At 43.1% G+C, this 22,325-nt stretch overlaps 2 protein-coding genes across 3 annotated transcripts; one reads left to right on the top strand and one right to left on the bottom strand.

Annotated features, from left to right (window-relative positions):
• The first annotated feature begins 1,022 nt into the window (after positions 1–1,022).
• Positions 1,023–9,442, top strand: NDUFB6 (NADH:ubiquinone oxidoreductase subunit B6). Of its 2 annotated transcripts, XR_012800820.1 has the most exons (5): positions 1,023–1,340; positions 5,405–5,497; positions 8,187–8,362; positions 8,585–8,629; positions 9,277–9,442. XR_012800820.1 is itself a non-coding variant. In XM_075595075.1 (4 exons), the coding sequence occupies exons 1-4, from the start codon at positions 1,161–1,163 to the stop codon at positions 9,343–9,345; spliced, it is 387 nt and encodes a 128-aa protein (XP_075451190.1). In that variant the 5' UTR covers positions 1,026–1,160; the 3' UTR covers positions 9,346–9,442. The 2 variants fall into 2 exon arrangements, 1 of the variants encoding a protein (XP_075451190.1); XM_075595075.1 differs by lacking the exon at positions 8,187–8,362 and having other exon boundaries at positions 1,026–1,340.
• Positions 9,443–19,248: 9,806 nt separating this feature from the next.
• Positions 19,249–22,047, bottom strand: SMIM27 (small integral membrane protein 27). The gene is made up of 2 exons (XM_075595067.1): positions 21,526–22,047; positions 19,249–19,888 (listed from the first exon to the last, which is right to left on the bottom strand). Exons 1-2 carry the CDS (start codon positions 21,568–21,570, stop codon positions 19,778–19,780), a joined length of 156 nt encoding a protein of 51 aa, XP_075451182.1. The 5' UTR covers positions 21,571–22,047; the 3' UTR covers positions 19,249–19,777.
• Between the last annotated feature and the right edge of the window lie 278 nt (positions 22,048–22,325).

The following is a 22,325-nucleotide window of genomic DNA, read 5'->3' as shown; positions in this document are numbered from 1 at the left end:
TTTGAAGGAATTTCCATGTCCTTCTCGGCATCCGACTCAGAATCGGAGCTAATTGTAACAGCCAACATTGTTAGAGGGATTTAGCAACACTTGTTACCTTTGAAAGAAGTGTGAGACCTGGTCTTTTTTCTTTTTGGGGCACTTTGCGACATTAAAGGAGTTCTGAGGTGCTTGATGAGGGGACTTTTAACTACAGGTCCTCGAACAAACGGCCATCTTGTTCAATGATGCCACCCCTGTTTTTATCAACATTTTAACTCAATATATTAACCCTTTAGTGACACAAGTAGCCAACTAGCCATGTCATGGATAACCTATGGCAGGCCTGCACAACTCCAGTCCTCGAGGGCTGCAAACAGGCCAGGTTTTCAGGATATCCCTACTTCAGCACAGCTGGCTCAATTAGTGGCTCAGTATGTATGAGCCACTAATTGAACCAGCTGTGCTGAAGTAGGGATATCCTGCAAACCTGGCCTGTTTGCGGCCCTCGAGGACTGGAGTTGTGCAGGCCTGACCTATGGCTACCAAGTGCTACAAAGGGGTTACAATTCCTAACATTACACTACCCTCCTCCAGCAGGCTCTCTTTGCATTAGTGATTAATTAGCCTCTCTAATGTAACTAAAGTTACTATATGTGATTATAAAAGTGTCTAAATCTGCTTTTCCCCCTAATGTGCAAAATCAACGATTAAAAACAGCACAATTGTCTTTACAAAACTTATCACTACACTATATTTAACTATAAAGGACTCTTACATAATACAATGTAGCACTGTATAATAAAATATGGTGAATATGTGCCTGCACAATATTAGTCCATTCAGCATCCTTTAGTACACTATTGCAGTTAGTCTAAATGTTTCACCCTCTCTAACTATATAAGGATCTCTTCCCTGATTTCGGAAAAGGACTACGATTGTCTGCACATGACCGACACTCCTGCACAGCCAATACTCAGCCAGCAGAGGGTGAGAGGAGGCAGCAGGCACTGCGGTGATTGACAAGAGCGACAGAGGCGCTGTTGAGACGTCATCGCGCCGCGCTGAAGCAGCCCAGTGCCCTCTGCAAGGTTGGAGCGGCGGCGGCGGCGGTGTGAGGTCGTACAGCGGTTGGGGAGTGAGGTGTCCGAGCGCGGAGGGGGCGGCGCTTTGCTTGCGTCATGTCGGGGTACACTGCGGACGAGAAGCTCCGGCTGGAGCAGCTGCGAACTCTGCGGAGGCGCTGGCTGAAGGACCAGGAGCTGAGCCCCCGGGAGCCCGTCCTGCCGCCCACCAAGCAGGGGGCCGTGGAGAGGTTCTGGGGCAACTTCCTGCAGCAGAGGGGCCTCTGGAGGATATACGTGGGTAACATGGAGGAGGGGACCTAGCACACAGGGAAACGTGAGAGGGGGGGTAAAATGGGATGGGGTGAATTTTTTTTTTTTTTAATGTGGGGTAGTATGCTTTGGGGTACAGTATGCTATAAAGTGGCGTGAAATGGAGGAAGGGGGTCTTGCATATTAAAGTGAAATGTGGGTTTCTAGTAAACTGGGATGACAAGGGGAGAGTATCTAGTATAAGTGTGTCTCCAGAAGTCTGGAGTAACATGATTAGTGGCACTTTGTAGAATGGGGTAACCGCATGAGTTCACTATGTACATTTTAATATATTGTTTCATTTAGAAAACCATTTATTACATTTAGTATGGGTGACAGGCAGCACTCCTGCTGTGTCTAAAAGGGGAATATAAATAGAGATGTGGTGCACAGGAACTAGGAGGGACCTCAAACCTCCAAACAAAGTAATATGTGGATAGGGGGGCTCCCAGCATTCAAATGTAAAAACAACAAGAATAGGTTTGATGCCAATATGTCACGGGAGACCAGGACTTTTAACAACTTTATTCCGGGATCATTCACCAGGCAAAACACATTAGTGGAATAAAATGAGGTTTATTCCAGTAAACCTGCATATACACAGTGAAATACAAAGATACATGTAAAATACACATTTACTGGGTGTCTGGGGGTGAAATCTGGGCTAAAATAGGGGCAGGGCACCTGCTTCGGTAGGCTTACCCTGACAACGATATACACCCGGGCATCCTGGTCCTCTTTTCGGCTTCAGTTCCTAGCCGCGACCGCTACGTTCCAAAACGAGAACTTAGACTTCGCGTCTGATTTAATCTCGGCAGGGCAGACTCCTAGCGTCAAAACGAAGCCGATTGCTCTGCTATTTTGAACAGAGCAATGTTGAAAAGTCTGCCCTCGCGTCATCGACTCAAGCCACAAGATGGTCTGGTTCTCTGAGTGGGGCTTCTCCTCACATACCTTCCGCTGTTCTATGTTCAGCATGGAAGTAGGATAAGCGACCAATCAGCATGGGAATTCCTCCCCGCCAGCCAATAGGAATAGGGGCTCGTCCTTTGGCTGACGTCAGAGGAGGGGACATGCCAAGCCGGCTCGGGATGCCCCGTTGGCGGGACATACGAATTGACCAATGGGAAACGTGGTGACATTCTGCCACTTCCCAAAGTCAACTCATTGCCACCAACTGGGCAGGCTCCCCTGAGTCTGGCAGACCAGAGTGTCCTCCACACAGGGGATCTCTGTTCTCCGGACTCAGTACTCCGCCCTGCCCCACCCACTTAGCACCCCGACACCTCTTAACATCACGTATCACGTCTCCTCTTTGAACTGCAATGTCTATCCAGACATCACGGCACTTGGTATATGCCCGGGCTGGCTTAATAGACATTTATAGTAAATGCACAACTCATAATAAAATATTTTATTACACACTTTTTCTTGGGGAGAACCATATCTGTGTGAAAGATGGAACTGGGATATCTGGGCTCGAAAACCAGGAGTCTGGGGGACACTGGGCAGCCCCGGTGTAATTCCACCCGCGTATCGGCAAATCGTACCTGCATGGCAGGGAGAAATAGGGGACTACCGGTATATTTGGTGCCCGAACTCCTGCAAACAAAATAAACTTACACAGTTTCACGTTTCTAGGGCAAAGGGAACATGTTAACAGGAAAAGCATGGGTCCCTTTATTTTTTACATGTATAACCCCTGGCTTATGGTGCTAGGTGTAGCTGCCACGGACCCCACGGTTTCAGGGGTAACCAGATGGGCTTAAACTTTTATTGTATAGCCTGGTTACCCCCTCCGATCACACAATAGAAAAATAATTTGTATTAAATAGACGTGGTGATGCTACAAGCAATGTCAAGCAGTAGGTCTAAAGAGAGCCTTACCAATCAGACAAATGTAAACACTATGGACAAAATCCAAATGACAGGCTGTTCCAGAGGACTAAGGCCGAGTCATAGACGGACAGGCCGTGCTGATGCGTGCGGACGCTCCGCGCTGAGCCCCTGCATCCTCAATGAGGATGCCTTGAGAGGGGGCTCACGCGAGCGTCCGCAGGCGTGCTGACGAGTTGGAGGTTTCAGCAGAGCGCCAAGCTGCTTTTCAGCACGCTGTCGGCTGAAAACCTCCAATTACAGCACAGCAGCGTCAACGTCACAGCGCCGTGACATTGACGTCAGTGCGTCGCGGGCGATTGGCCCAGCGACGTCACTGCCCCGCCTCCAACCACCTCCCCCCGGCTCCCTTCGCGCACGCTGGCTCGCCTGCAAGTCCGTGCAATCGCGCTGACTGAAGCAGGCGAGCCTCAGCATTAGCGCGCCTCCGCTCTCCCCACCCCTCTATGGCCCGGGCCTAAGAAAGAAAAGATGTCCTCCGACGCGTTGACGCAAGTATAGTTCTTGAGCATAAATTGGATAAATACAGAAGAAAAAAAGTGTATTAATAAAGGTTATTAACCAATGTAGACATTTTGAATGGAATTCATGCACTTACAGATTAATGTAGTTTATGATCTATAAACTCATTCCCACTTTGGAGTTTCAGAGGTTAATCAGATAGATGAGGCTAGATCTCAGCTTATTCAGGATATTGACTTGATATAAACAAAAAAGAGAAAAGATCATGGCATAGTAGATTTATTACACTAGACTGGGATAGAACAATATTGCACTTACAGCCAGCACTTGATAAAACCGCGTTTGTGGATAGCTTCCTAGCATGTGGCAGTGGACTCCTTGCTCTTTGATGGTGGCCCTGCTCACAATTTAGGCTCCACGGAATCCAAGCAGTCTTTTCTCCCTTTACTACTCCATGTCTGCTGAGCCCGTCTCTTCAGATTTCCATACGTGGTGAGACCCGTCGCCTCTCCTTGCTTCTTGTACCTTGCGCACGGACAGAAGGTAGCCAGGAGGAGATTTTTCACAAGCAGTGTCTTCCAAGTCGCGCTTGCGTCTCCGTAGGGCAATCAGCTGATGGCTTGGGCAAAGGGAGATCCACGTGTCAGGGGAGCTCCGGTGGCCTGTAAATTCCAATCCAACGCGTTTCGCAACTACTTCGTCAGGAATATAATGCATTGTGGTCTTAAATACTGTTTCCAGTTAATTAAAGTCCTTACAGCTGATTGTAATGTCCTTGTATGCAAATATTCAACTGGGTGATCAAAAAATTCATGTGCCATAAACAAAGTCAACACATATACAGCAAAATTTATGACTAAAATTAAAAACAAAATACATCCAATTTAAACCTTAAAATAATAAAATGATAGATATTTAAAATACAAAAGTTAAAATCCATAGGTGGCATTGAATCAAACACTTCCAGTGTAGGTTTGTCTATATATGCAGACACAATGTAAATAAATGTATTAATATACAGTATCCAAATTTGGTTTGGTATCACAACTAATATTATGTCTTATATTAAATCTATCTTGTGCTGCATGTGGGATAATTTTATGAACTATGGATGGTAGGGGGGGGGGGAGTTCTGAGTAACATACATGGGTGTAGAAGATCTAAGTAGCATATTGTTTTGAAGGAGATCTTTTGAATTGGGATACCTTAAGGGAGTAATATGAAGTCCTATAGGAGAACACCATGCCAAACCATTTTCTGGTACAACCCTTACCACTTTTTATGTTGCCGATTAAAATTCTACGCGCTGCTGTGTAATTCATTCTCTGCTCTAAAAAGCAAGCAATCTAATATTTGGATGACATGGCATATGGGACCATATTTACAAAGTGGTGCAATGCCATTCTAATGAATGAACCGTAAAGTGTCTTCCGGCATAGCTAGGTAAAAAATGACTTTCTGAATTAGATACCGGCAAGTATCTGGGCCTTAAACCAGGATTGCCAACTTTCTGGCAGTGGCATTACAACAGGATAGGTGCATCTTCCAATAGTGTTTTTTAATTGGTAAATTATTCCCAGTGTGATATAGCAGGGGCTCCCCAGAGGATGTATTTGCAACCACTTTTCTCATAGTGCCCACATTGTCTGTCTGTTTAATTACATATTGATTCTTTTGTTTTTGTTTTCCAGACCTTCAAAGCATACAACGTTGGTTTTTTTACCCTAACAAAACTGCTACTACCGGCCTGGCTTGTTCATTACTATGTTAAGTACCATTTGCAGGTAACCAGTGCGGTTTTATCCTTGTAATCTTGAAGTGTCATCTTTTGGTGAAAGTAAAGAGGAGGTTCTCTCGACTCTCCAATAGGTTAAATTTACAAAATAATTGCATTCAATCACATGGTGTATGACCAACGCTTCGGCCTCAACGGCCTTCCTCGGGGCACTAACATTGTGCAAAAACCTTTAAATATAGCCCTACCCTCTTATCAGATATTAATAAAATAATTGTAAAATCTGTGTAGTAAAGATCAGCACTTCAGTTGTTCTGCGAGTGCTTAACATGCACTTTTTTAAAGTAATCTTCTGGTGGCATTAACCCTTTTTGCCCCATGGGGTCAGCAAGGCATTGCACTGTAAAAGGGCAGAATAACTTCAACCACGTGTTTCTAGATGCATTTCTTTTCCCATTATTGTTTTCAGGTAACCTCTTCATTTTAACAGTGGTATTGCTGCCCAAGCTTAGTTGGCAGTCCAAGGCTAAATTACTTTGCTATGTAGGCGATCATTACAAATAGGAATGTGGCACTTCATATAAACCACTTTTTCATCCTTGATTTTTAATGTATTCTCTCCAAACGTAAGGGGAGCGGTGGTGAGTACCATATGAAAAATAAATTCACACAATATTATAGTGCAAAAAAAATCCCAGAATCGCTACTCACATTGGAGCAGATAAATCAAGCAATATCCCAATGTGGTGGCAATGCTGTCCCTGACTTGGATAGATGTCAGGTGGTATCAGTGGATCTCGGGGGGGAAAGAAAACAAACCATAATGCAGATAGAAAATATAACGCTATAATATAGGTGTTAGTCACGTTTCACTTATTATCAATTGATATTAGATTTTATGTTATCACTTTAATATTCACTGGGATGAGTGTTAAAGTGCCATCCACTGTTTTGCTGTATACTTGGTTTTTAAAGTAGCTGACTGTTTAAAAAAAGAAAATAACTACAAATACAACAGTTATGCAAACTGAAGCTTGTCAGCCTGTATCTGGTAATATTACTCTTTGATTTAATTTAATATTGGTATTTGAACTAAAAAATGCTCAATGTCTCATTATTTTAGTTTGCTTTTCCCCCTGATCTCTCTCTTGGCAGCTTTTACTTCCTCATGTCAGGCCTGCATCATGTCCGAGTGTGGTTGGCTCCCAAGAGATCATCTGCTCCTTAGGATCCGCCATAACGAAGAAGTCATTATTAGTAGGAACTTAAAGCATAAATCCCAACCTGGGAATATTTAATATTTTATTTATTTCGGAAATTGGAACCGGAGGTGCTCTCTGATGCTGAACTGTGGTTGGTGATGGTGGCCACGTTTTGCGTTTTCCATGAAGAACACCAGAACCTTCAGCAGTAATTATCTCAAGAACAAACGGAGGGGTCCCTGATGATTTTAAAATAGCGAGGTTTAGCACAGGAGGACCCCCTGCTTCCGACAAAAAAAAAATGCATTTACATTTTTCCGTGACTTCTATTTTAAGCAAATCAGGAGATGGATAAAGAAAGTCAACCAGATTTCTAAAACAGAGAACAGTCCCTTTTTGGTCAGCTAGTATTTGCGCATCAGTAAAGGGCACAGCGGCTTAGTGAAAAATAAACCACAATATTTACCTGCTTGTTGATTTACTGAAACCTCAAGGAACTAGATGAATATTTTTGAAGTGAAACTTCTTTGCTGGCACCTATAGGGTTTTCATGGGATAAAAATCCTTACCTTATAACGAAAATCCATAACGCAGGTGATGTCATACTCCTAATGGGCGCGCACCCGTTGTGCTTGCGCCTGCGCACAAAACCACAATTTCAGGCCGCACAGAGGTTAAAAACACTGCCGGGTCTCGCCACACATGCGCAGAGGCGGCCGGACTCGGCCCTTTGGACACAGACAGGCACACACACACAGACGTGTGCACACAGACTGTTAGTATAACATATAAGTGAAAGTAGGTGTGTGTGTGTGTGGAGCACGTGCGTTCTAAGTCAAACTTCTTTGCGTTTTCCCACTGACATTGTGTTTTGCATTTTAATTAAAAATATCACCATCACAAATACAATATCTGACAAAACAGTGACAAAGAAGTTTCACTTAACATGTGCGTGCTCAGCACACAACTTTTTTTTTTATTATTATTATTGGTGAAAAATAAAATAATAAACCTGTAAGTTTACCTGCATTTGGTTAATAAGTGTCTAACTAAATTTTTCAGAAGGGAGGTCACATTATATAATAATGCTTTTCTAAGGAGTTCAATCTTGGTTAAATGTTATATTTCTGTTTAACCCAAGCTAGTAAAGCAGAACTACAGTCATACCCAGGCTTGGCACGGTGCACATTTTAATTAGGTACTTATACTAAAGGAGCATTACAGGGTTCAATCAACTGTATGGCACATCACCTTATTCTGTAGTATCTAGTCACTGAATTGCTACGTCCATTAATGTTCGTTAATAGCCATTCAAGTTAATGTCCATGTGTTCTTATAAGTTGCTAATTAAAATGAATTAATACTAAGTATAGGTTATCTTCAGAAGTAATCATGATGCTCCAATTATCCAAACAGTTAACACAGGAAGACCGTAAATGACTGACAATAAATGTAATTGCAAAGTTCCAGTTGAAAATAATACTAATTTATTTATTTACTCATAGAAACCAATAAAAAAAATGATTTATATTATAGTTATATGGAGCACTGGGAAAGTCAGCCTACCTCTGCACAGCATCCCCCTGAACTTAGCTCAAATAATCTGCTCATTTTCTGCCCTCTGATGATGCAGACCTTACCTAGAAGAAGTGAAAACTGCCCAGAGAAATGAGGTGCAAGAGGAATGAAGCTGAAAACCAATTCTAATAGAGGTGCATTTGTTGAGGTTGTTCTTGTATTTCCGTGCATCTTGAAATGCCTCATTTAAAATGTGGCTATTTGGGCGAGCCTTGCAGATGGGGAGAGAATGAGCTTGGCGTACAGGGTTGGGAATAGTTAGAGAAAGGGACAGTGAGCAAGAAAAGCTGTGTGTGAAAGTGATATATTTATGTGGGATAGATGAGGGTACAATTTACTGTCTTGTTTCATTCCAGACAAAGCCCTACGCTATTGTCAATCTGAAGCCTCGGCTATTCCCAGTAAGTGATTTATTTTTTATGTGATTTTATTAATAAATGAGGTGGGTGGCAGGCAGTATCTATTCGGCTTGTTTCTGCAGCAGTAAAAGTACACACTTCTTCCCCCTGTTGGTACTAAAAACAAAATCTAATCTAGAAGGAACAATGAAGCCCGCTACATACAAGAACACCCATTTGAATGGTTTATCAAAGCCAATTTGGCATAATGAGTTGTTTTCATAAACATTGCAACTTTAAAAATTTCTTAAAGCTGCAGTTCAAGCTCCCGTGTATTTTTTTTTTTTTTAACTTCAATAGTTTCATGTGGGCAATCTCTACTTACCTAAAGAACTGCATAGCTGCCGTTCGTTCTCCGTCTATTGATCGGCGAAGTTTGGCGACATCTTTATATCTGGGGAATGTAAATGGTTGCTATAGCAACAAACATGCTTGTTAAAATAGAATACAAGAAAATTGGTCTTTCAAAGTTGGTGTTTTTAAAACAGAAAATGCTAAAAGTATTTTTTCTTACTACAGAACTGATTTATTAAAAAAAAAAAAAACACATGCAGAATATTGCTTGAACTGCAGCTTTAAAGACAGTCTGCAGTACATTTACAGAAATTCTACGGTTTAATGGTACATTCTATTATTATTTTTTCCTTTAGGGTGACCGTATTCTAGAGACTGGTGAAGTTTTTGCACCAATGAAAGAGACCAGCAGTGAACATCATTAAAACATGCACTGTAATGCTTGTAATGTTGTCCCCTTTTCAAGGCTGAATGTGTTGCGGAAATTCTAATTTAACAATAAAATAGATGTTAATACAACAATATTGTTTTATTTTTTGAAAGTTGGTTATATTTATTTTTAAAAGGTTCACTTTTTCCTTTCATGGTGCAATGCAAAGATTTTTCTTTTAACCCCTGCAATGGGGTCTAAAGCAATATGTCTCTGGCAATGTTAACATGTTTTTATAAGACTACTATACCATAAACCCCTGCCTGATGCTCTGACTCTCTCACTCACTCACTCTCTCACTCACTCTCCTTGAAGAATAGATGTGTAGGGTTTTGAAAGCTCTGTAGAATTTCATCCATGAAGTTCTCGTATAGGTCATGTAGAGGAAATCGCAACATACAACATCTACACTTTTCCGAGACAATACGGCCACTAGAACTTTAAACTTCAGTACACCAGTTTAAAACAAGATGGTAAATTAGGTTATCGGAACAATTTCAGTATGTCTACAGTTGGAAAAAGGTTTCAAATAGGGCTATTTTCTATCATCTCTGATCACTAGCAACTGATAGCCCCACCTCAAAAAGGAGACTGGTGGGATAGATATTACTTACATGAACTTAAACTAAACTTAAAAAATGAGATGTATATACCCCGTAAGATGTTTTTCAAAGCCAGAAAGTATCTAATGGCATAGCACTGCTTTGTAAATAAAGCCCAATATATTTTCTTCACTACAATCAAGAGGGGATACACGGTTTTTAAGAAGGATTTTTTTATTTCAAGTTCATTCAAACCTAAAGAGAGCCTTTCCGGTACAGTGGAAACCAGCAGTTTTGTGACAAACTGTGGTTTCTTAAGAATCTATGGCTCATTTTCACTAAAGGCCGGTAAGCTTCATCACACCTGAACTCCCATTCAAATGAATAGTGCTCCTGAGCGATACATTCACGTACAAGTATCAACGAGAAACACCTGACAAGACGAGGTTGTAGAATCTTCATAAAGCGGTTATTAGGGATCGTAAAATGTACAAAATGCATTCACTTACCGAAATATCCTGATTAAAAGACTGGATAGATAGAAGTGTCATGTCTGGGTAAGACTTACGCACATCATATGGTAGTTGATATGTTTCTAGAGGGGGTCCTATCCACCTTATGTCTCTCCTTCCACCACACCTTTAGACATTACTGTTTACTACTGGAGTATTGACAGTGGGAAGGATACGTTTCTCGAGGGTGCTGCCTACACCTTGCATCTATTTAGTCTAAACATTGCGATATTAATTTGAGTGACCGGAGGAAGCGGTGAGGAACCGCTGCTATTCATGGCTTGTTATGAGGAGAGCACCATTTAACATCTCTTATGTACCGTATCAAAGTGCTTCAACTATATGGCTCTACCTTATGAAATGCCTTCATAGAGTGATGTGATAAGGCACCCTTGTAGCAGGGAATAGCTGCATTATTACAGGTCCAAGGATTTGCCTTCCTGGAAAATTATACATTAGCTTATGTATTTATACACACTACAATATAGGATGCACTGATCTGTGTTATGAGCAAGTAGACTGCATATAAACTCCCGACCATGAGGAATAAATAGTGGTTTATTTCAGGGTGCAGCCTTTGTTAGATATTACATCTGTGTTCCAATCTAGGCTAAAAGCGTTTCTAATTCTGGATCCATATTCTGTCCCAGCGATTTACTTTACATTAGGTGGGCATTTTGAGTGAGCCTGCTCCCGACCTGTCTTGGATACAACATTGAATAGTTATTGTGTGCAAAAGAGCCTTGTCTTTAAATGCAAAGAGAAGGCAATGAATTGTATCAAGTGTTTATTGAAAGTCAAGGTGATGTATCATTAAAACTTCTTCCTCCATTAGAGAGGTAAAGAAAACATTCACAGAGAGTGTTAGGACAGGGGTGGCCAACCTGTGGCCCAAGGTTGCATGCGTGGCTTCAGGTGTGGCCCCTGAAGGGAAGAAAAAAAAAAACCCCAGGGGCTCTGACTGCAGACAATACAGAGACCATAGAGACATGGAAGAGGAAAAGCCAGAGCACCCCCTAGCCAGCTGTTCTCCTGAACTCCTATGGACCAGCGACCCCTGGTGGGCTCCCAAGCAGCACAAGGTACAGTGAATATATAGCCCTGTCTACTGAGAACTCCATGTGGTGCTGGCTGTGGGGACTGGAGAATAACCTAAAAAGGTTGTAAAATGCTCTATGCCAATCTCAAGGGTTTTGAGGGTGTATAATAAATTTTAACACTCACACGGCCTTGTGCGAATGCTGTCGCATAAAGGTATCTTTTGGGCTCACTTTTCCTTCTTCTCTTTTTCTTCTTGCGTCTCCTTCCTGTCTTCTGGATACTTTCGCCGCCTTGCGTCTGTAATTTCTTTCTCCTACTTCTTTGATGTTCGTCACACCCTCGGAATAAAAATACACACAATATGTATGAGTAAACTGTGATTTTATCCGGAAGATACCAGGATGTAGAGCAAGAATATAAATAAAACACTCACACGGGCATGTGTGCGTGCGCTCTAGGGGATGGTCTCTTAGTCTTTATGGGGCAGTCCCGCTTCTTAATGGGAAGTAAACGCTCTAAAAACAGAAGGTTAAAGGCCACACCTCAGTTTAAAGGCAGAAATAAAATAAAATGTTACTACTCACACGGCCAAGTGTGAGTGCACACTTGGAAATGGTATCTTTTAGTTCTCCTTCTAGGTCCCAGCTAGGAGAGGTCCACTGGTGCTAAACGTGGGTCCTCGCCCCCCCCCCCTAATAGGGTCAAAAAGGTCTGAGCCCGATGAATACAAGGCTAAAGTCTTTATTGAATGGACAGTACAATAACAGAACACAGCTAACTCAATCCGTGAGTCACTCTGTGGGAGAGTAAAAAAGCCAGTCTTTGGGAAATCGAGCAGGGCTTGTGGTGCTGCAGCTGAACTGCCTCCGCGTCCGGATGTAGCGCTGCACGTCCGCGTGTCCTGCTCCCGACGGTGGCTTGATAGGACCAAAAGACTGGCTTTTTTACTCTCCCACAGAGTGACTCACGGATTGAGTTAGCTGTGTTCTGTTATTGTACTGTCCATTCAATAAAGACTTTAGCCTTGTATTCATCGGGCTCAGACCTTTTTGACCCTATTAGGGGGGGGGGGGGCGAGGACCCACGTTTAGCACCAGTGGACCTCTCCTAGCTGGGACCTAGAAGGAGAACTAAAAGATACCATTTCCAAGTGTGCACTCACACTTGGCCGTGTGAGTAGTAACATTTTATTTTATTTCTGCCTTTAAACTGAGGTGTGGCCTTTAACCTTCTGTTTTTAGAGCGTTTACTTCCCATTAAGAAGCGGGACTGCCCCATAAAGACTAAGAGACCATCCCCTAGAGCGCACGCACACATGCCCGTGTGAGTGTTTTATTTATATTCTTGCTCTACATCCTGGTATCTTCCGGATAAAATCACAGTTTACTCATACATATTGTGTGTATTTTTATTCCGAGGGTGTGACGAACATCAAAGAAGTAGGAGAAAGAAATTACAGACGCAAGGCGGCGAAAGTATCCAGAAGACAGGAAGGAGACGCAAGAAGAAAAAGAGAAGAAGGAAAAGTGAGCCCAAAAGATACCTTTATGCGACAGCATTCGCACAAGGCCGTGTGAGTGTTAACATTTATTATACACCCTCAAAACCCTTGAGATTGGCATAGAGCATTTTACAACCTTTTTAGGTTATTTATCAGATTTTCACCAGTGCTCCCCCATCCCCCCCTTTTTTCTTGTCTCATTTGTTGAAGGATCCTGGGTAGATCCTTTATTGGGGTTTTTTGAGTCACAGGTGGAAAAGAAGCAGAGGGACACCTTGCCTACTACCAAGGTTGTTATATCCCCCTTTCACTATACCTATCATCTTCCTAGGTAGCGCCCGGGTTTTTGTTCTCCATGTGGGGACTGGAGAGCAAGGTAGGGACAAATCACCCCACTGCCCCCCTTATCTCCCCCAACTGCCCCATCTCCCATGCTCCCCACTAGCCCATCTCCTTTCCCCCCTTCATGTCACACCCTCTTCCCTCTCTCCGTGTCACTCCTTCCATGTTACCCTCTCCCCATTTGTTACCCCTCTTCCCCCCTCTCTATGCATCAACCCCCATCCCCATGCAAAATTCCCTTTCCCCCCTCCCCATGCGTCACCCTCTCTCCCCCCCTCCCCATGCATCACTCCCTCTTCCCCCCCCCCCTCCCCATAAATCACCCATCTCACCCCTCCTTCCTCATGAGTAACCCCCTCTTCCACCCCCTCCTACTTGTACCGTGTCAATGTATAGTGCTCTCGGGTTATGTCCTATGTCAGTGTATAGTTCCGTCTGGTTATGTCCTGTATCAGAGTATAGTGCTCTCAGGTTATGAACTATGTCAGTGTATAGTGCTGTCAAGTTATACTCCGTACTACACACTGACAGAGTATAAACTGGCGGCAGTACAGACTGATACAACGCATAACCTGGGATTTTCTGTCTTTTGTTGATTTATCACATACATAGGCATAGCACATAAAGAATTTGCAGGGATCTGGTCTTTAGTCATGGGACAGGCTGTCCACGCGGACTCTGCCCCATGGTTAAAACAGACGTTTCTAGGTGGTCCCGTGCTGCAGTCTGTTGGTTGCTGGGGGTGACACCTTTTTTACTTTGTTGTTTGGCAGTTAGGTTGGTTTGTGGGAGCGCGGTGTAGGCGGGCAGTTAGGTTGGTTTGTGGGAGCGCGGGGTAGGCGGGCAGTTAGGTTGGTTTGTGGGAGCGTGGGGTAGGCGGGCAGTTAGGTTGGTTTGTGGAAGCGCGGGGTAGGCGGGCAGTTAGGTTGGTTTGTGGGAGCGTGGGGTAGGCGGGCAGTTAGGTTGGTTTGTGGGAGCGTGGGGTAGGCGGGCAGTTAGGTTGGTTTGTGGGAGCGTGGGGTAGGCGGGCAGTTAGGTTGGTTTGTGGAAGCGCGGGGTAGGCGGGCAGTTAGGTTGGTTTGTGGGAGCGTGGGGTAGGCGGACAGTTAGGTTGGTTTGTGGAAGTGCGGGGTAGGCGGGCAGTTAGGTTGGTTTGTGGGAGCGTGGGGTAGGCGGGCAGTTAGGTTGGTTTGTGGGAGCGTGGGGTAGGCGGGCAGTTAGGTTGGTTTGTGGAAGTGCGGGGTAGGCGGGCAGTTAGGTTGGTTTGTGGGAGCGTGGGGTAGGCCGGCAGTTAGGTTGGTTTGTGGGAGCGTGGGGTAGGCGGGCAGTTAGGTTGGTTTGTGGGAGCGTGGGGTAGGCGGGCAGTTAGGTTGGTTTGTGGGAGCGTGGGGTAGGCGGGCAGTTAGGTTGGTTTGTGGAAGTGCGGGGTAGGCGGGCAGTTAGGTTGGTTTGTGGGAGCGCGGGGTAGGCGGGCAGTTAGGTTGGTTTGTGGAAGCGCGGGGTAGGCGGGCAGTTAGGTTGGTTTGTGGGAGCGTGGGGTAGGCGGGCAGTTAGGTTGGTTTGTGGGAGCGTGGGGTAGGCGGGCAGTTAGGTTGGTTTGTGGGAGCGTGGGGTAGGTGGGCAGTTAGGTTGGTTTGTGGAAGCGCGGGGTAGACGGGCAGTTAGGTTGGTTTGTGGGAGCGCGGGGTAGGCGGGCAGTTGAGAAGCTTGTGGGTGGCATTGTGCAGCCTATCGAAGGGTTGCAACTGCAGTTGGGGAGTTATTTAACTTTCATCGGATTAACATCTTTAACCTGGTACCATTGAGCATGTTAGCAATCTGTTATTTAAGTCTTTATAAAGGATTAAAATCTGCAGGAAGAAGCCTGGTTGCATCAAAGGAAAAAGCAGCTCTGCTTTCAAAAAATGTCATTTCAATCTCTGGAGGCTTGGAAGATAAATTCTTCTTTCGGTACGTGCTCTGCATTTATTTTTATTCTAGCGAATATTCCGTTCGTGTTTTTAATTCAGCATAAGGCTGAGATTATAGTCAGCGCGACAAGCACAAATTGCATAATGTTTATGAGGCCGCACTCAAAGGAGCGCAAGTGCTCGACCGCGTTTTGAAAAGACAAAAAATGTTGTCTTTTCAAGCGTGGCCGTGTGACGTCCACGTCACATGAGCGGTTCAGCCAATGATGGCAAACCAGCTTCGTGACGCGTCTGCCATGCCTCACCAATCGCCTGCCGCTCAGTTCACACATCGCTGGGGCTGCAGGCGTGCGCGAGTCTATGCGGTCAGTTGCGCGCACAAGTAGTATAATCTTGGCAGACTGTTAGCCGCAATCATGACCAATTATTCTATGTCACTGCCAGTGTATGATACTTTATTATTAGAGTACTAATTAAGTAACAAGGAGACTGTTACTTATGGTAACCTGGGTACTGTGATATTTGTCCAAGAAATGTAAGATAGGATGTCACACAGCAGTAAAACGTCAAAAGAAATGTGCCTTCAATAATAAATTGTATTTACAGGTACCGGTTACTGCAAAAGGAGTGACATGTGCCCCCATATACACTAATCGGTTCTTGGAAACGTGGGGAGAACAAATTGGTCTTTGGTGAATAAATGGAAAAAAAACTAAGCATTTACTAATGTGGATTTCATTTATCAATGTCTTTTTCTTTAGGAAGGACGATACAAAAAAAGTGTAATTAATGTATTTCTCTTCTCAATCAGAATGAATCGAACATCAACTTAACATCGGAGATCTCTGATAAATCAAGCTGTTTTCTTGACTTCCAGACTTTGGGGTGGACAAGTCCACCTTTTGTTAAGGACAAAAAAAAATGTTGGATCTTACAAATGTGGATCAAGTAAAGCCTGTCAGTTTATGGGGGCCACTAAAATATTCTTTGATGGTACTTTTCTCTCAATTTACTATTCGACGATATATTATCCTCCTGAGAGGGTGATATATTGCTTGACATGCCCATGTAAATTTATGTATATAGGCATGACTAGGGAATTAAGGAGACTTGTGTTGAAGCACTTATATCGTTGATTTCAAATGCAAAACAGGACATTGAGAAGGGTAAAAAAAAAAAAAAACATTTGTATTAGTCAACACAGAGAACCCCAAGCTTCTTGGTGCCTTTGACATTGATTTTGTTAGGGTGGGTATAAGGAGGTAGAAACCTAAATAAAGCATTGTTCCAAAGCAAAAGCAAGTGGCTATTTACATAGTTACAAAGTAGATGAGGTTGAAAAAAGACGTACGTCCATCAAGTTCAACCTATGCTAAATTTAAACAGATACTGTATCCTATATCTATACTTCCCTATTGATCCAGAGGAAGGCAAACAAAAAAACCCCTGTCATATCATCCAATGATATCTCATAAGGGCATAAGGGGAAAAATAAATTCCTCCTTGAATTAAATTACAAATGGCTACTTCCTGCAGGCATGAATGAACAATTTACTTATACAGGCATACCCCGCATTAACGTACGCAATGGGACCGGAGCATGTATGTAAAGCGAAAATGTACTTAAAGTGAAGCACTCCCTTTTTCCACTTATTGATGCATGTGCTGTACTGCAATCATTCTATACATGCATAACTGATGTAAATAACGCATTTGTAACAGGCTCTATAGTCTCCCCGCTTGCGCACAGCTTCGGTACAGGTAGGGAGCCGATATTGCTGTTCAGGACGTGCTGACAGGCGCATGCGTGAGCTGCCGTTTGTCTATTGGGCGATATGTACTTACTCGCGAGTGTACTTAAAGTGAGTGTACTTAAACCGGGGTATGCCTGTACTGGGTTTTTTTTTGTGTGAAAGCAATAGTTTACTATTATTTATTTATTATGAGTGACAGCACCTGAGGTGTACATAAACTGATGCCTACCATATGTAGTAACTCTCCCGAAGAAGTGAAATACAAGTTTGGTGCGCAGGAGCTGGGTGCTGGACCTCCATGACCAAGAGCCACATGTACCACCATCGCTGTCTTTTATGGGGACTGACACTGGAGCAGCCGGGTGTCGTGTACAGTAGAGTTGCTGAGCTGTGCCAAGATGAATCTCTCGGTTTCTACTGTTCCTTCTGACCCATAAACTCATTAGGCCCGTTGTATAGTGCCTGCGCTTGCTGCGCCGTGCGCGCTGCATTTATAGTTGGCTGAGGTTAGTCAGCCTTTCTATAGCGGTGCCGCGCGCGCGCAGCAGGGAGAGTGGTGCCGGCCAACAGGGGGAAAAGATGAAAAAAAGTAAGAATTCGCGCCGCTCAAAATGTAAGTGTGTGTATGTATAATGTTATTAAAAAAATTATAGGATTTATTTATTTGAAAACATATACACATATACATACATACACATACAGTCGCGCACAGTAAACACACAAAACATGTGCGGCACGTGCACGTGCCTTCGCACAGGCACACGCGCGTGCACAGCCGCACACACTATATAACAGCCCTTATACAGCCAGACATGGCCACCACAGGACACAATGAACCTCCCCATGTATACTCTACAGACCAATGCAGACTCACACGCAGTTTAATTTATACACATTTTTTCCTTGAGTCTTCTTGTACTGATTTTGTATTCTAGTGTTTTCCTCCCTTCCCTATGCTGCTGTGTGAGTGATACAGGAGTTTTACATTTAGGGAACATATATCTTCTCCAGATCACTTCTCAAATGACACATGACATGGATGTGACCACAAGGAAGGTACATACAGCTGAACCCCGTTATAACGCGGTCCTCGGGGTCCACCCGGGACCACCGCGTTAGTAACGAGGTCGCAAAAAACCCAAAATGGCCGCCGCAAAAAAAATGGCCGCCGCATCAGTGCTACCGCGTCCGCCGGAGGGTAAGCCGAGAACTCTCCCAGCGTTCCCAGACCCGGTGGGGCAACGGCAACCGCACAAATCTCTTACCTGGCATTTGGCAGCTCTGCTCCCGGTGTCTGTCAGTGTTCGGAATGCCCAGCATATCACTGCTGTGTTACGATGGCACTGTGCATGTGCATGGGATCGGCTTTCAAGGAAGAAACTGTGGCGTCCCTGCTTTGTTTACATGAGCCATGTGCAATGCTCTCCACATCCAGACACATGCGCTGTTCATGGCGCGCGCACACGGCCCTCAGCCCTCACCGAGTGCACAGAGCGCCCACAGAACACCGTGTGAACACCGTGTTTGAGAAGGGGGTTACTGTAAGTAGGGAGGGGGGTTACTGTTTGAGCAGGGGGGATATTTTTAGCAGGAGGGTACTGTGAGCAAGGGGGGGGGATACTGTGAGAGGGGTGGGGGTACTGTAAGTAGGGGGGGTACTGTGTGAGCAGGGGTTTATTTTTAGCAAATGGGGGGCTGTGAGCGGGGGGGATGTTTTGTCCCAATTTTGCCCAACCACTCCAATTTTTTACATTTTTTAAAAATAATTTAAAATAAACGGGAGCCACGTGAAAACCGCGTTATAACCGAATTCGCGTTATAACGGGTCGCGCTATAACGGGGTTCAGCTGTACATGGAATTACTTATAGGCCGAGCTTCTATTATTAACCATAGTGAATTGATTTACTACACTGACAAATGGATTTTTGGGAAGTAACATAAGTACCATTATATCTGGTGGATTAATAATAGATTGGGCAAGTCCCCTTTCTCTGTGATTTTAACATATTTAACTGAAAACAGTCCCAATTAGCTGATAGTATTTTTGGCTAACAAGTGCCGTAAAGATGATCTCTTAATATCCCTACAAAACTAAAAGTATTTACCCCAATAGCTTTCTTAGAAATGTAACCCAAGCACAATTTCACAGTAGAACATACCAACCAAATAAATCAACTTATTTCACAACTACAAAAATATATTGCCCATCAGGTATTATTTAGATTTGCTCTCTCTATAGGCCTACTATGGTTAGTTAACCTCTTAAAAAAAAAAAAAGTGCACATTTATTTTACATTGACCATTGAATATCTTTATTCACTTTATTCATAGATCTAACCATCTGCCCCAACATTTCATTATAAGCCACAATGTTATAGAAAATTAAATAAAAATGTTGCACAACGAAGTACCTTTATCGAAAGAGTTAATATTTATACATATTTGGTAACATTCATTCTGAAAAAGTATAACCGTATCAAATTTAGGTACAAAAATGAAATGCCGAAAGAAATTCCAGGGAGGGTTGGGGGGGCGGGAACCTCTCTCCCAGATTTCATTCAGTCTTTAAGAATTTTTTTTTACTGACTGGAAGTGGCTCCATAGTTTGTGGTTATTGAGTGGTGGCAAATTCCAGGGGAGTTGGACAATAACCGAGAATCCTTGGTGGACTATTGAACATTTTTGAAAGCTGTAACTCCTGTGGTGAAGGGTGAACATGACGTGCAGGAATTACATTGCCAGATACCTTCATGCTGAGGTTCAGCTGCATACCGTTGGTTAATAATTTAGGGGGCGTCTGCCTGGTCTGTGAAATTGTGTCTCCTTAGGAGTTTAACATTCGATTGGGGTATTTCTTCTGTAGTTGCCATAGCGCTGCAAGCCTCGTTGCATAGAGAACGTAGCCCCAGGAGAGTAGCACAATACAGAAGAGTATCTAAAACAAGGAGAGCACACCAGAAACATTACAGAACTGCAATATTTATTACAACATAATTCACGTGTGTGGTGATTGGCTTAGATGTACCATGCATGCCAAGTTAATTTACTTCAAATAGCTAAACACGCGTGGTTTACCATCGTCATGAACGAGGTCCAGGGTGCAGAGAAGATCTTACATGTAACAGCATTGATTACTTAACAATGCTGAGTAGAGCTGCAGACTTTAGCATGTGTAAATTTCACCAGGTTTCTTAGCAATAGTATATTTCTGTTATAATGAGCAATTTACCAACGTTTTAGACTGTAAGCTCCTCGGGGCAGGGACTCCTCTTCCTTAAGGTTACTTTTATGTCTAAAGCACTTATTCTCATGATCTGTTATTTATATTATCTGTTATTTATTTGATTACCACATGTATTACTGCTGTGAAGCTCTATGTACATTAATGGTGCTATATAAATAAAGACATACAATACAATACAACGTGGTGTAATGCTAATACTACAAGACTACTACACTACCCTTGAACAATGTGAAGATGTTTTGTGATTTAGAATATACTTAGCGGACAGTGGCCAATTGACTTGCAACAGAATTCAATGGCTGGTGTTGACCAACAAAGGTCAATGCCATCAGAAAGTGCATTCGGTGTTGCATGCAAGACACAGCCACTGGATCCTTCTAGTCGGGTTCTTGAGGCATCCTCCTCTTATTATAGTCCTACTGTAACACCAAGTGGTACCTTTAGTGCATCCTCCCCCGTGCATACAATCTACTTTCAGCAATTCTGTATGGCAACGTTTTTTTAACCTTTGTATGTATGTATATAGGAGCGATAAAATTGTATCTAAATTACTGAATGAGTACATTTTGGCAACTTTCACATGAAACATTTTTTACATAGTTTAGAAATGCTGTGATAGATGCTTATGTTAAAATGGAAATAATGTACAGTAAGCTTTGGCAATGGAGAATTAATTTTAAAATAGGCACATATTTTGGCACAGTGTAGTTTTGTATCTTTTTTGCATGGACTGGGTATCCTGTGCCCATCTCTCACTTGTTTGTCCATAGTTGCATTTAAAACAGGGTTTGAAATTAGCATTTTTTTTTATGAGTGCCAGGTATGTAATTGCCACAGTGGGGGAAAAAAAAAAAAAAGAGTAACCTTTTATAAAAAACTGATGCTATTGCTCAGAAACATGTTATAGGATCAATATGGCAAAAGAGGTGCAATAAAGATACCATATGTATAATAAAAAAAAAAATCCCATTTAAATCAACAGGATTATTTATTTGATACATCTGGTGCAGTTCCATTTGCACCACTTTAGCCTTGACACATAAGCCCCACATTTATAAAACGTCAAAATAGTGCAATTCCTTGGCAAAAAATAAATAAATAAATCTGCACTTCATGTATCAAAAGAAAAAAAAACCCACTGACAGCAATAGAATAATGTTCTTTAAAACATCACCAGTTTTACTTTAATTAACGCCAACGGCCGTAATCACCGGATTCTTTGTTTATGAAACTTTTTATTGTGCTGTGTGTATATATCCATTAAACATCTACTGTACGAGGCATTTAAGTCCAGTTTTCTGGGTGTCCATTTCTATGTGCTTTCTTACCAGGGAGTAACCCCACTCCACTGCTCTCTTGCTGATGATAATCATGCGGGTGGCTGCAGATGTCACCCCCTCTTCTGCAGGTGCTGGGGCATGCACAGGAAGCTGGGGCTGCAGTTTGTCAGTTGCATGACATGGTTCTTGGTGAGGTGTTCCGCTTCCCTCAGCTCTGTGCTATAGCAACGCAGGCAAACCTCTTCCAAACTGAAGCAGCAACGACAGGCTGCTTCAGTCACGTGCCAATGGCAGTCTAAAGCATCCAGCGGCCATCTTTGACTAGGGCACAGTCTATACTATATCTATACCCCTTCGCTTAACACAAAAGATAAAGAATAAAGTGACAAATACGGTGCACTTAAATTACAGTCACATAAACAATTACAGTGTGCATCTTAAAAGCTGCCATTTCTCTCTGACATATAAAGAAATATCAACCATAATGAAAACAAGTCTAGGGTTCTGCTGCCAAAATGTGATTTTTAAACAGAATATGTCTGGCACCAATGATGTCTCTGATGAACTCATAACCTAACGGCATCCTTAATAAACAAGACTTACTTTAAGGAAGTGAGATTGCTCTGGCTTCTCTTTTTGTCCACATTAGATGGCAAAGTCTTCAGGGCAGCAGATGTACATTATGTGTCTGTGCTACTTCATATAACAGTCCTGCAACATTATAATGATATCAACATTAGACTGTTGATGATCTAGTGCTCTAGAGAGGATCAGTTATACCTCCTGACCTATGAGAGGCAGCAGACATGTAAACAAAGCTCTTTGCTACCCTCCCCCTGGATGTCACT

The sequence above is a fragment of the Ascaphus truei genome, chromosome 1 (genome assembly GCF_040206685.1).
Source record: "Ascaphus truei isolate aAscTru1 chromosome 1, aAscTru1.hap1, whole genome shotgun sequence".
Classification (NCBI taxonomy): domain Eukaryota; kingdom Metazoa; phylum Chordata; class Amphibia; order Anura; family Ascaphidae; genus Ascaphus; species Ascaphus truei.
The sequence above is the reverse complement of the archived record's forward strand: the minus strand, read 5'-3'. Positions and strand labels throughout refer to the sequence as shown.

Bases quoted from the DNA above. Each gene is read 5' to 3' on its own strand.
- NDUFB6 (XM_075595075.1), top strand. From the start codon at position 1,161: ATGTCGGGGTACACTGCGGACGAGAAGCTCCGGCTGGAGCAGCTGCGA. The intron at 1,341-5,404 runs GTGGGTAACATG...TTTGTTTTCCAG, and splicing joins GGGGCCTCTGGAGGATATAC to ACCTTCAAAGCATACAACGT. The intron at 5,498-8,584 runs GTAACCAGTGCG...GTTTCATTCCAG, and splicing joins ATGTTAAGTACCATTTGCAG to ACAAAGCCCTACGCTATTGT.
- SMIM27 (XM_075595067.1), bottom strand. From the start codon at position 21,570: ATGATTATCATCAGCAAGAGAGCAGTGGAGTGGGGTTACTCCCTG. The intron at 19,889-21,525 runs GTAAGAAAGCAC...TCCTTGTTTTAG, and splicing joins TGGAGTGGGGTTACTCCCTG to ATACTCTTCTGTATTGTGCT.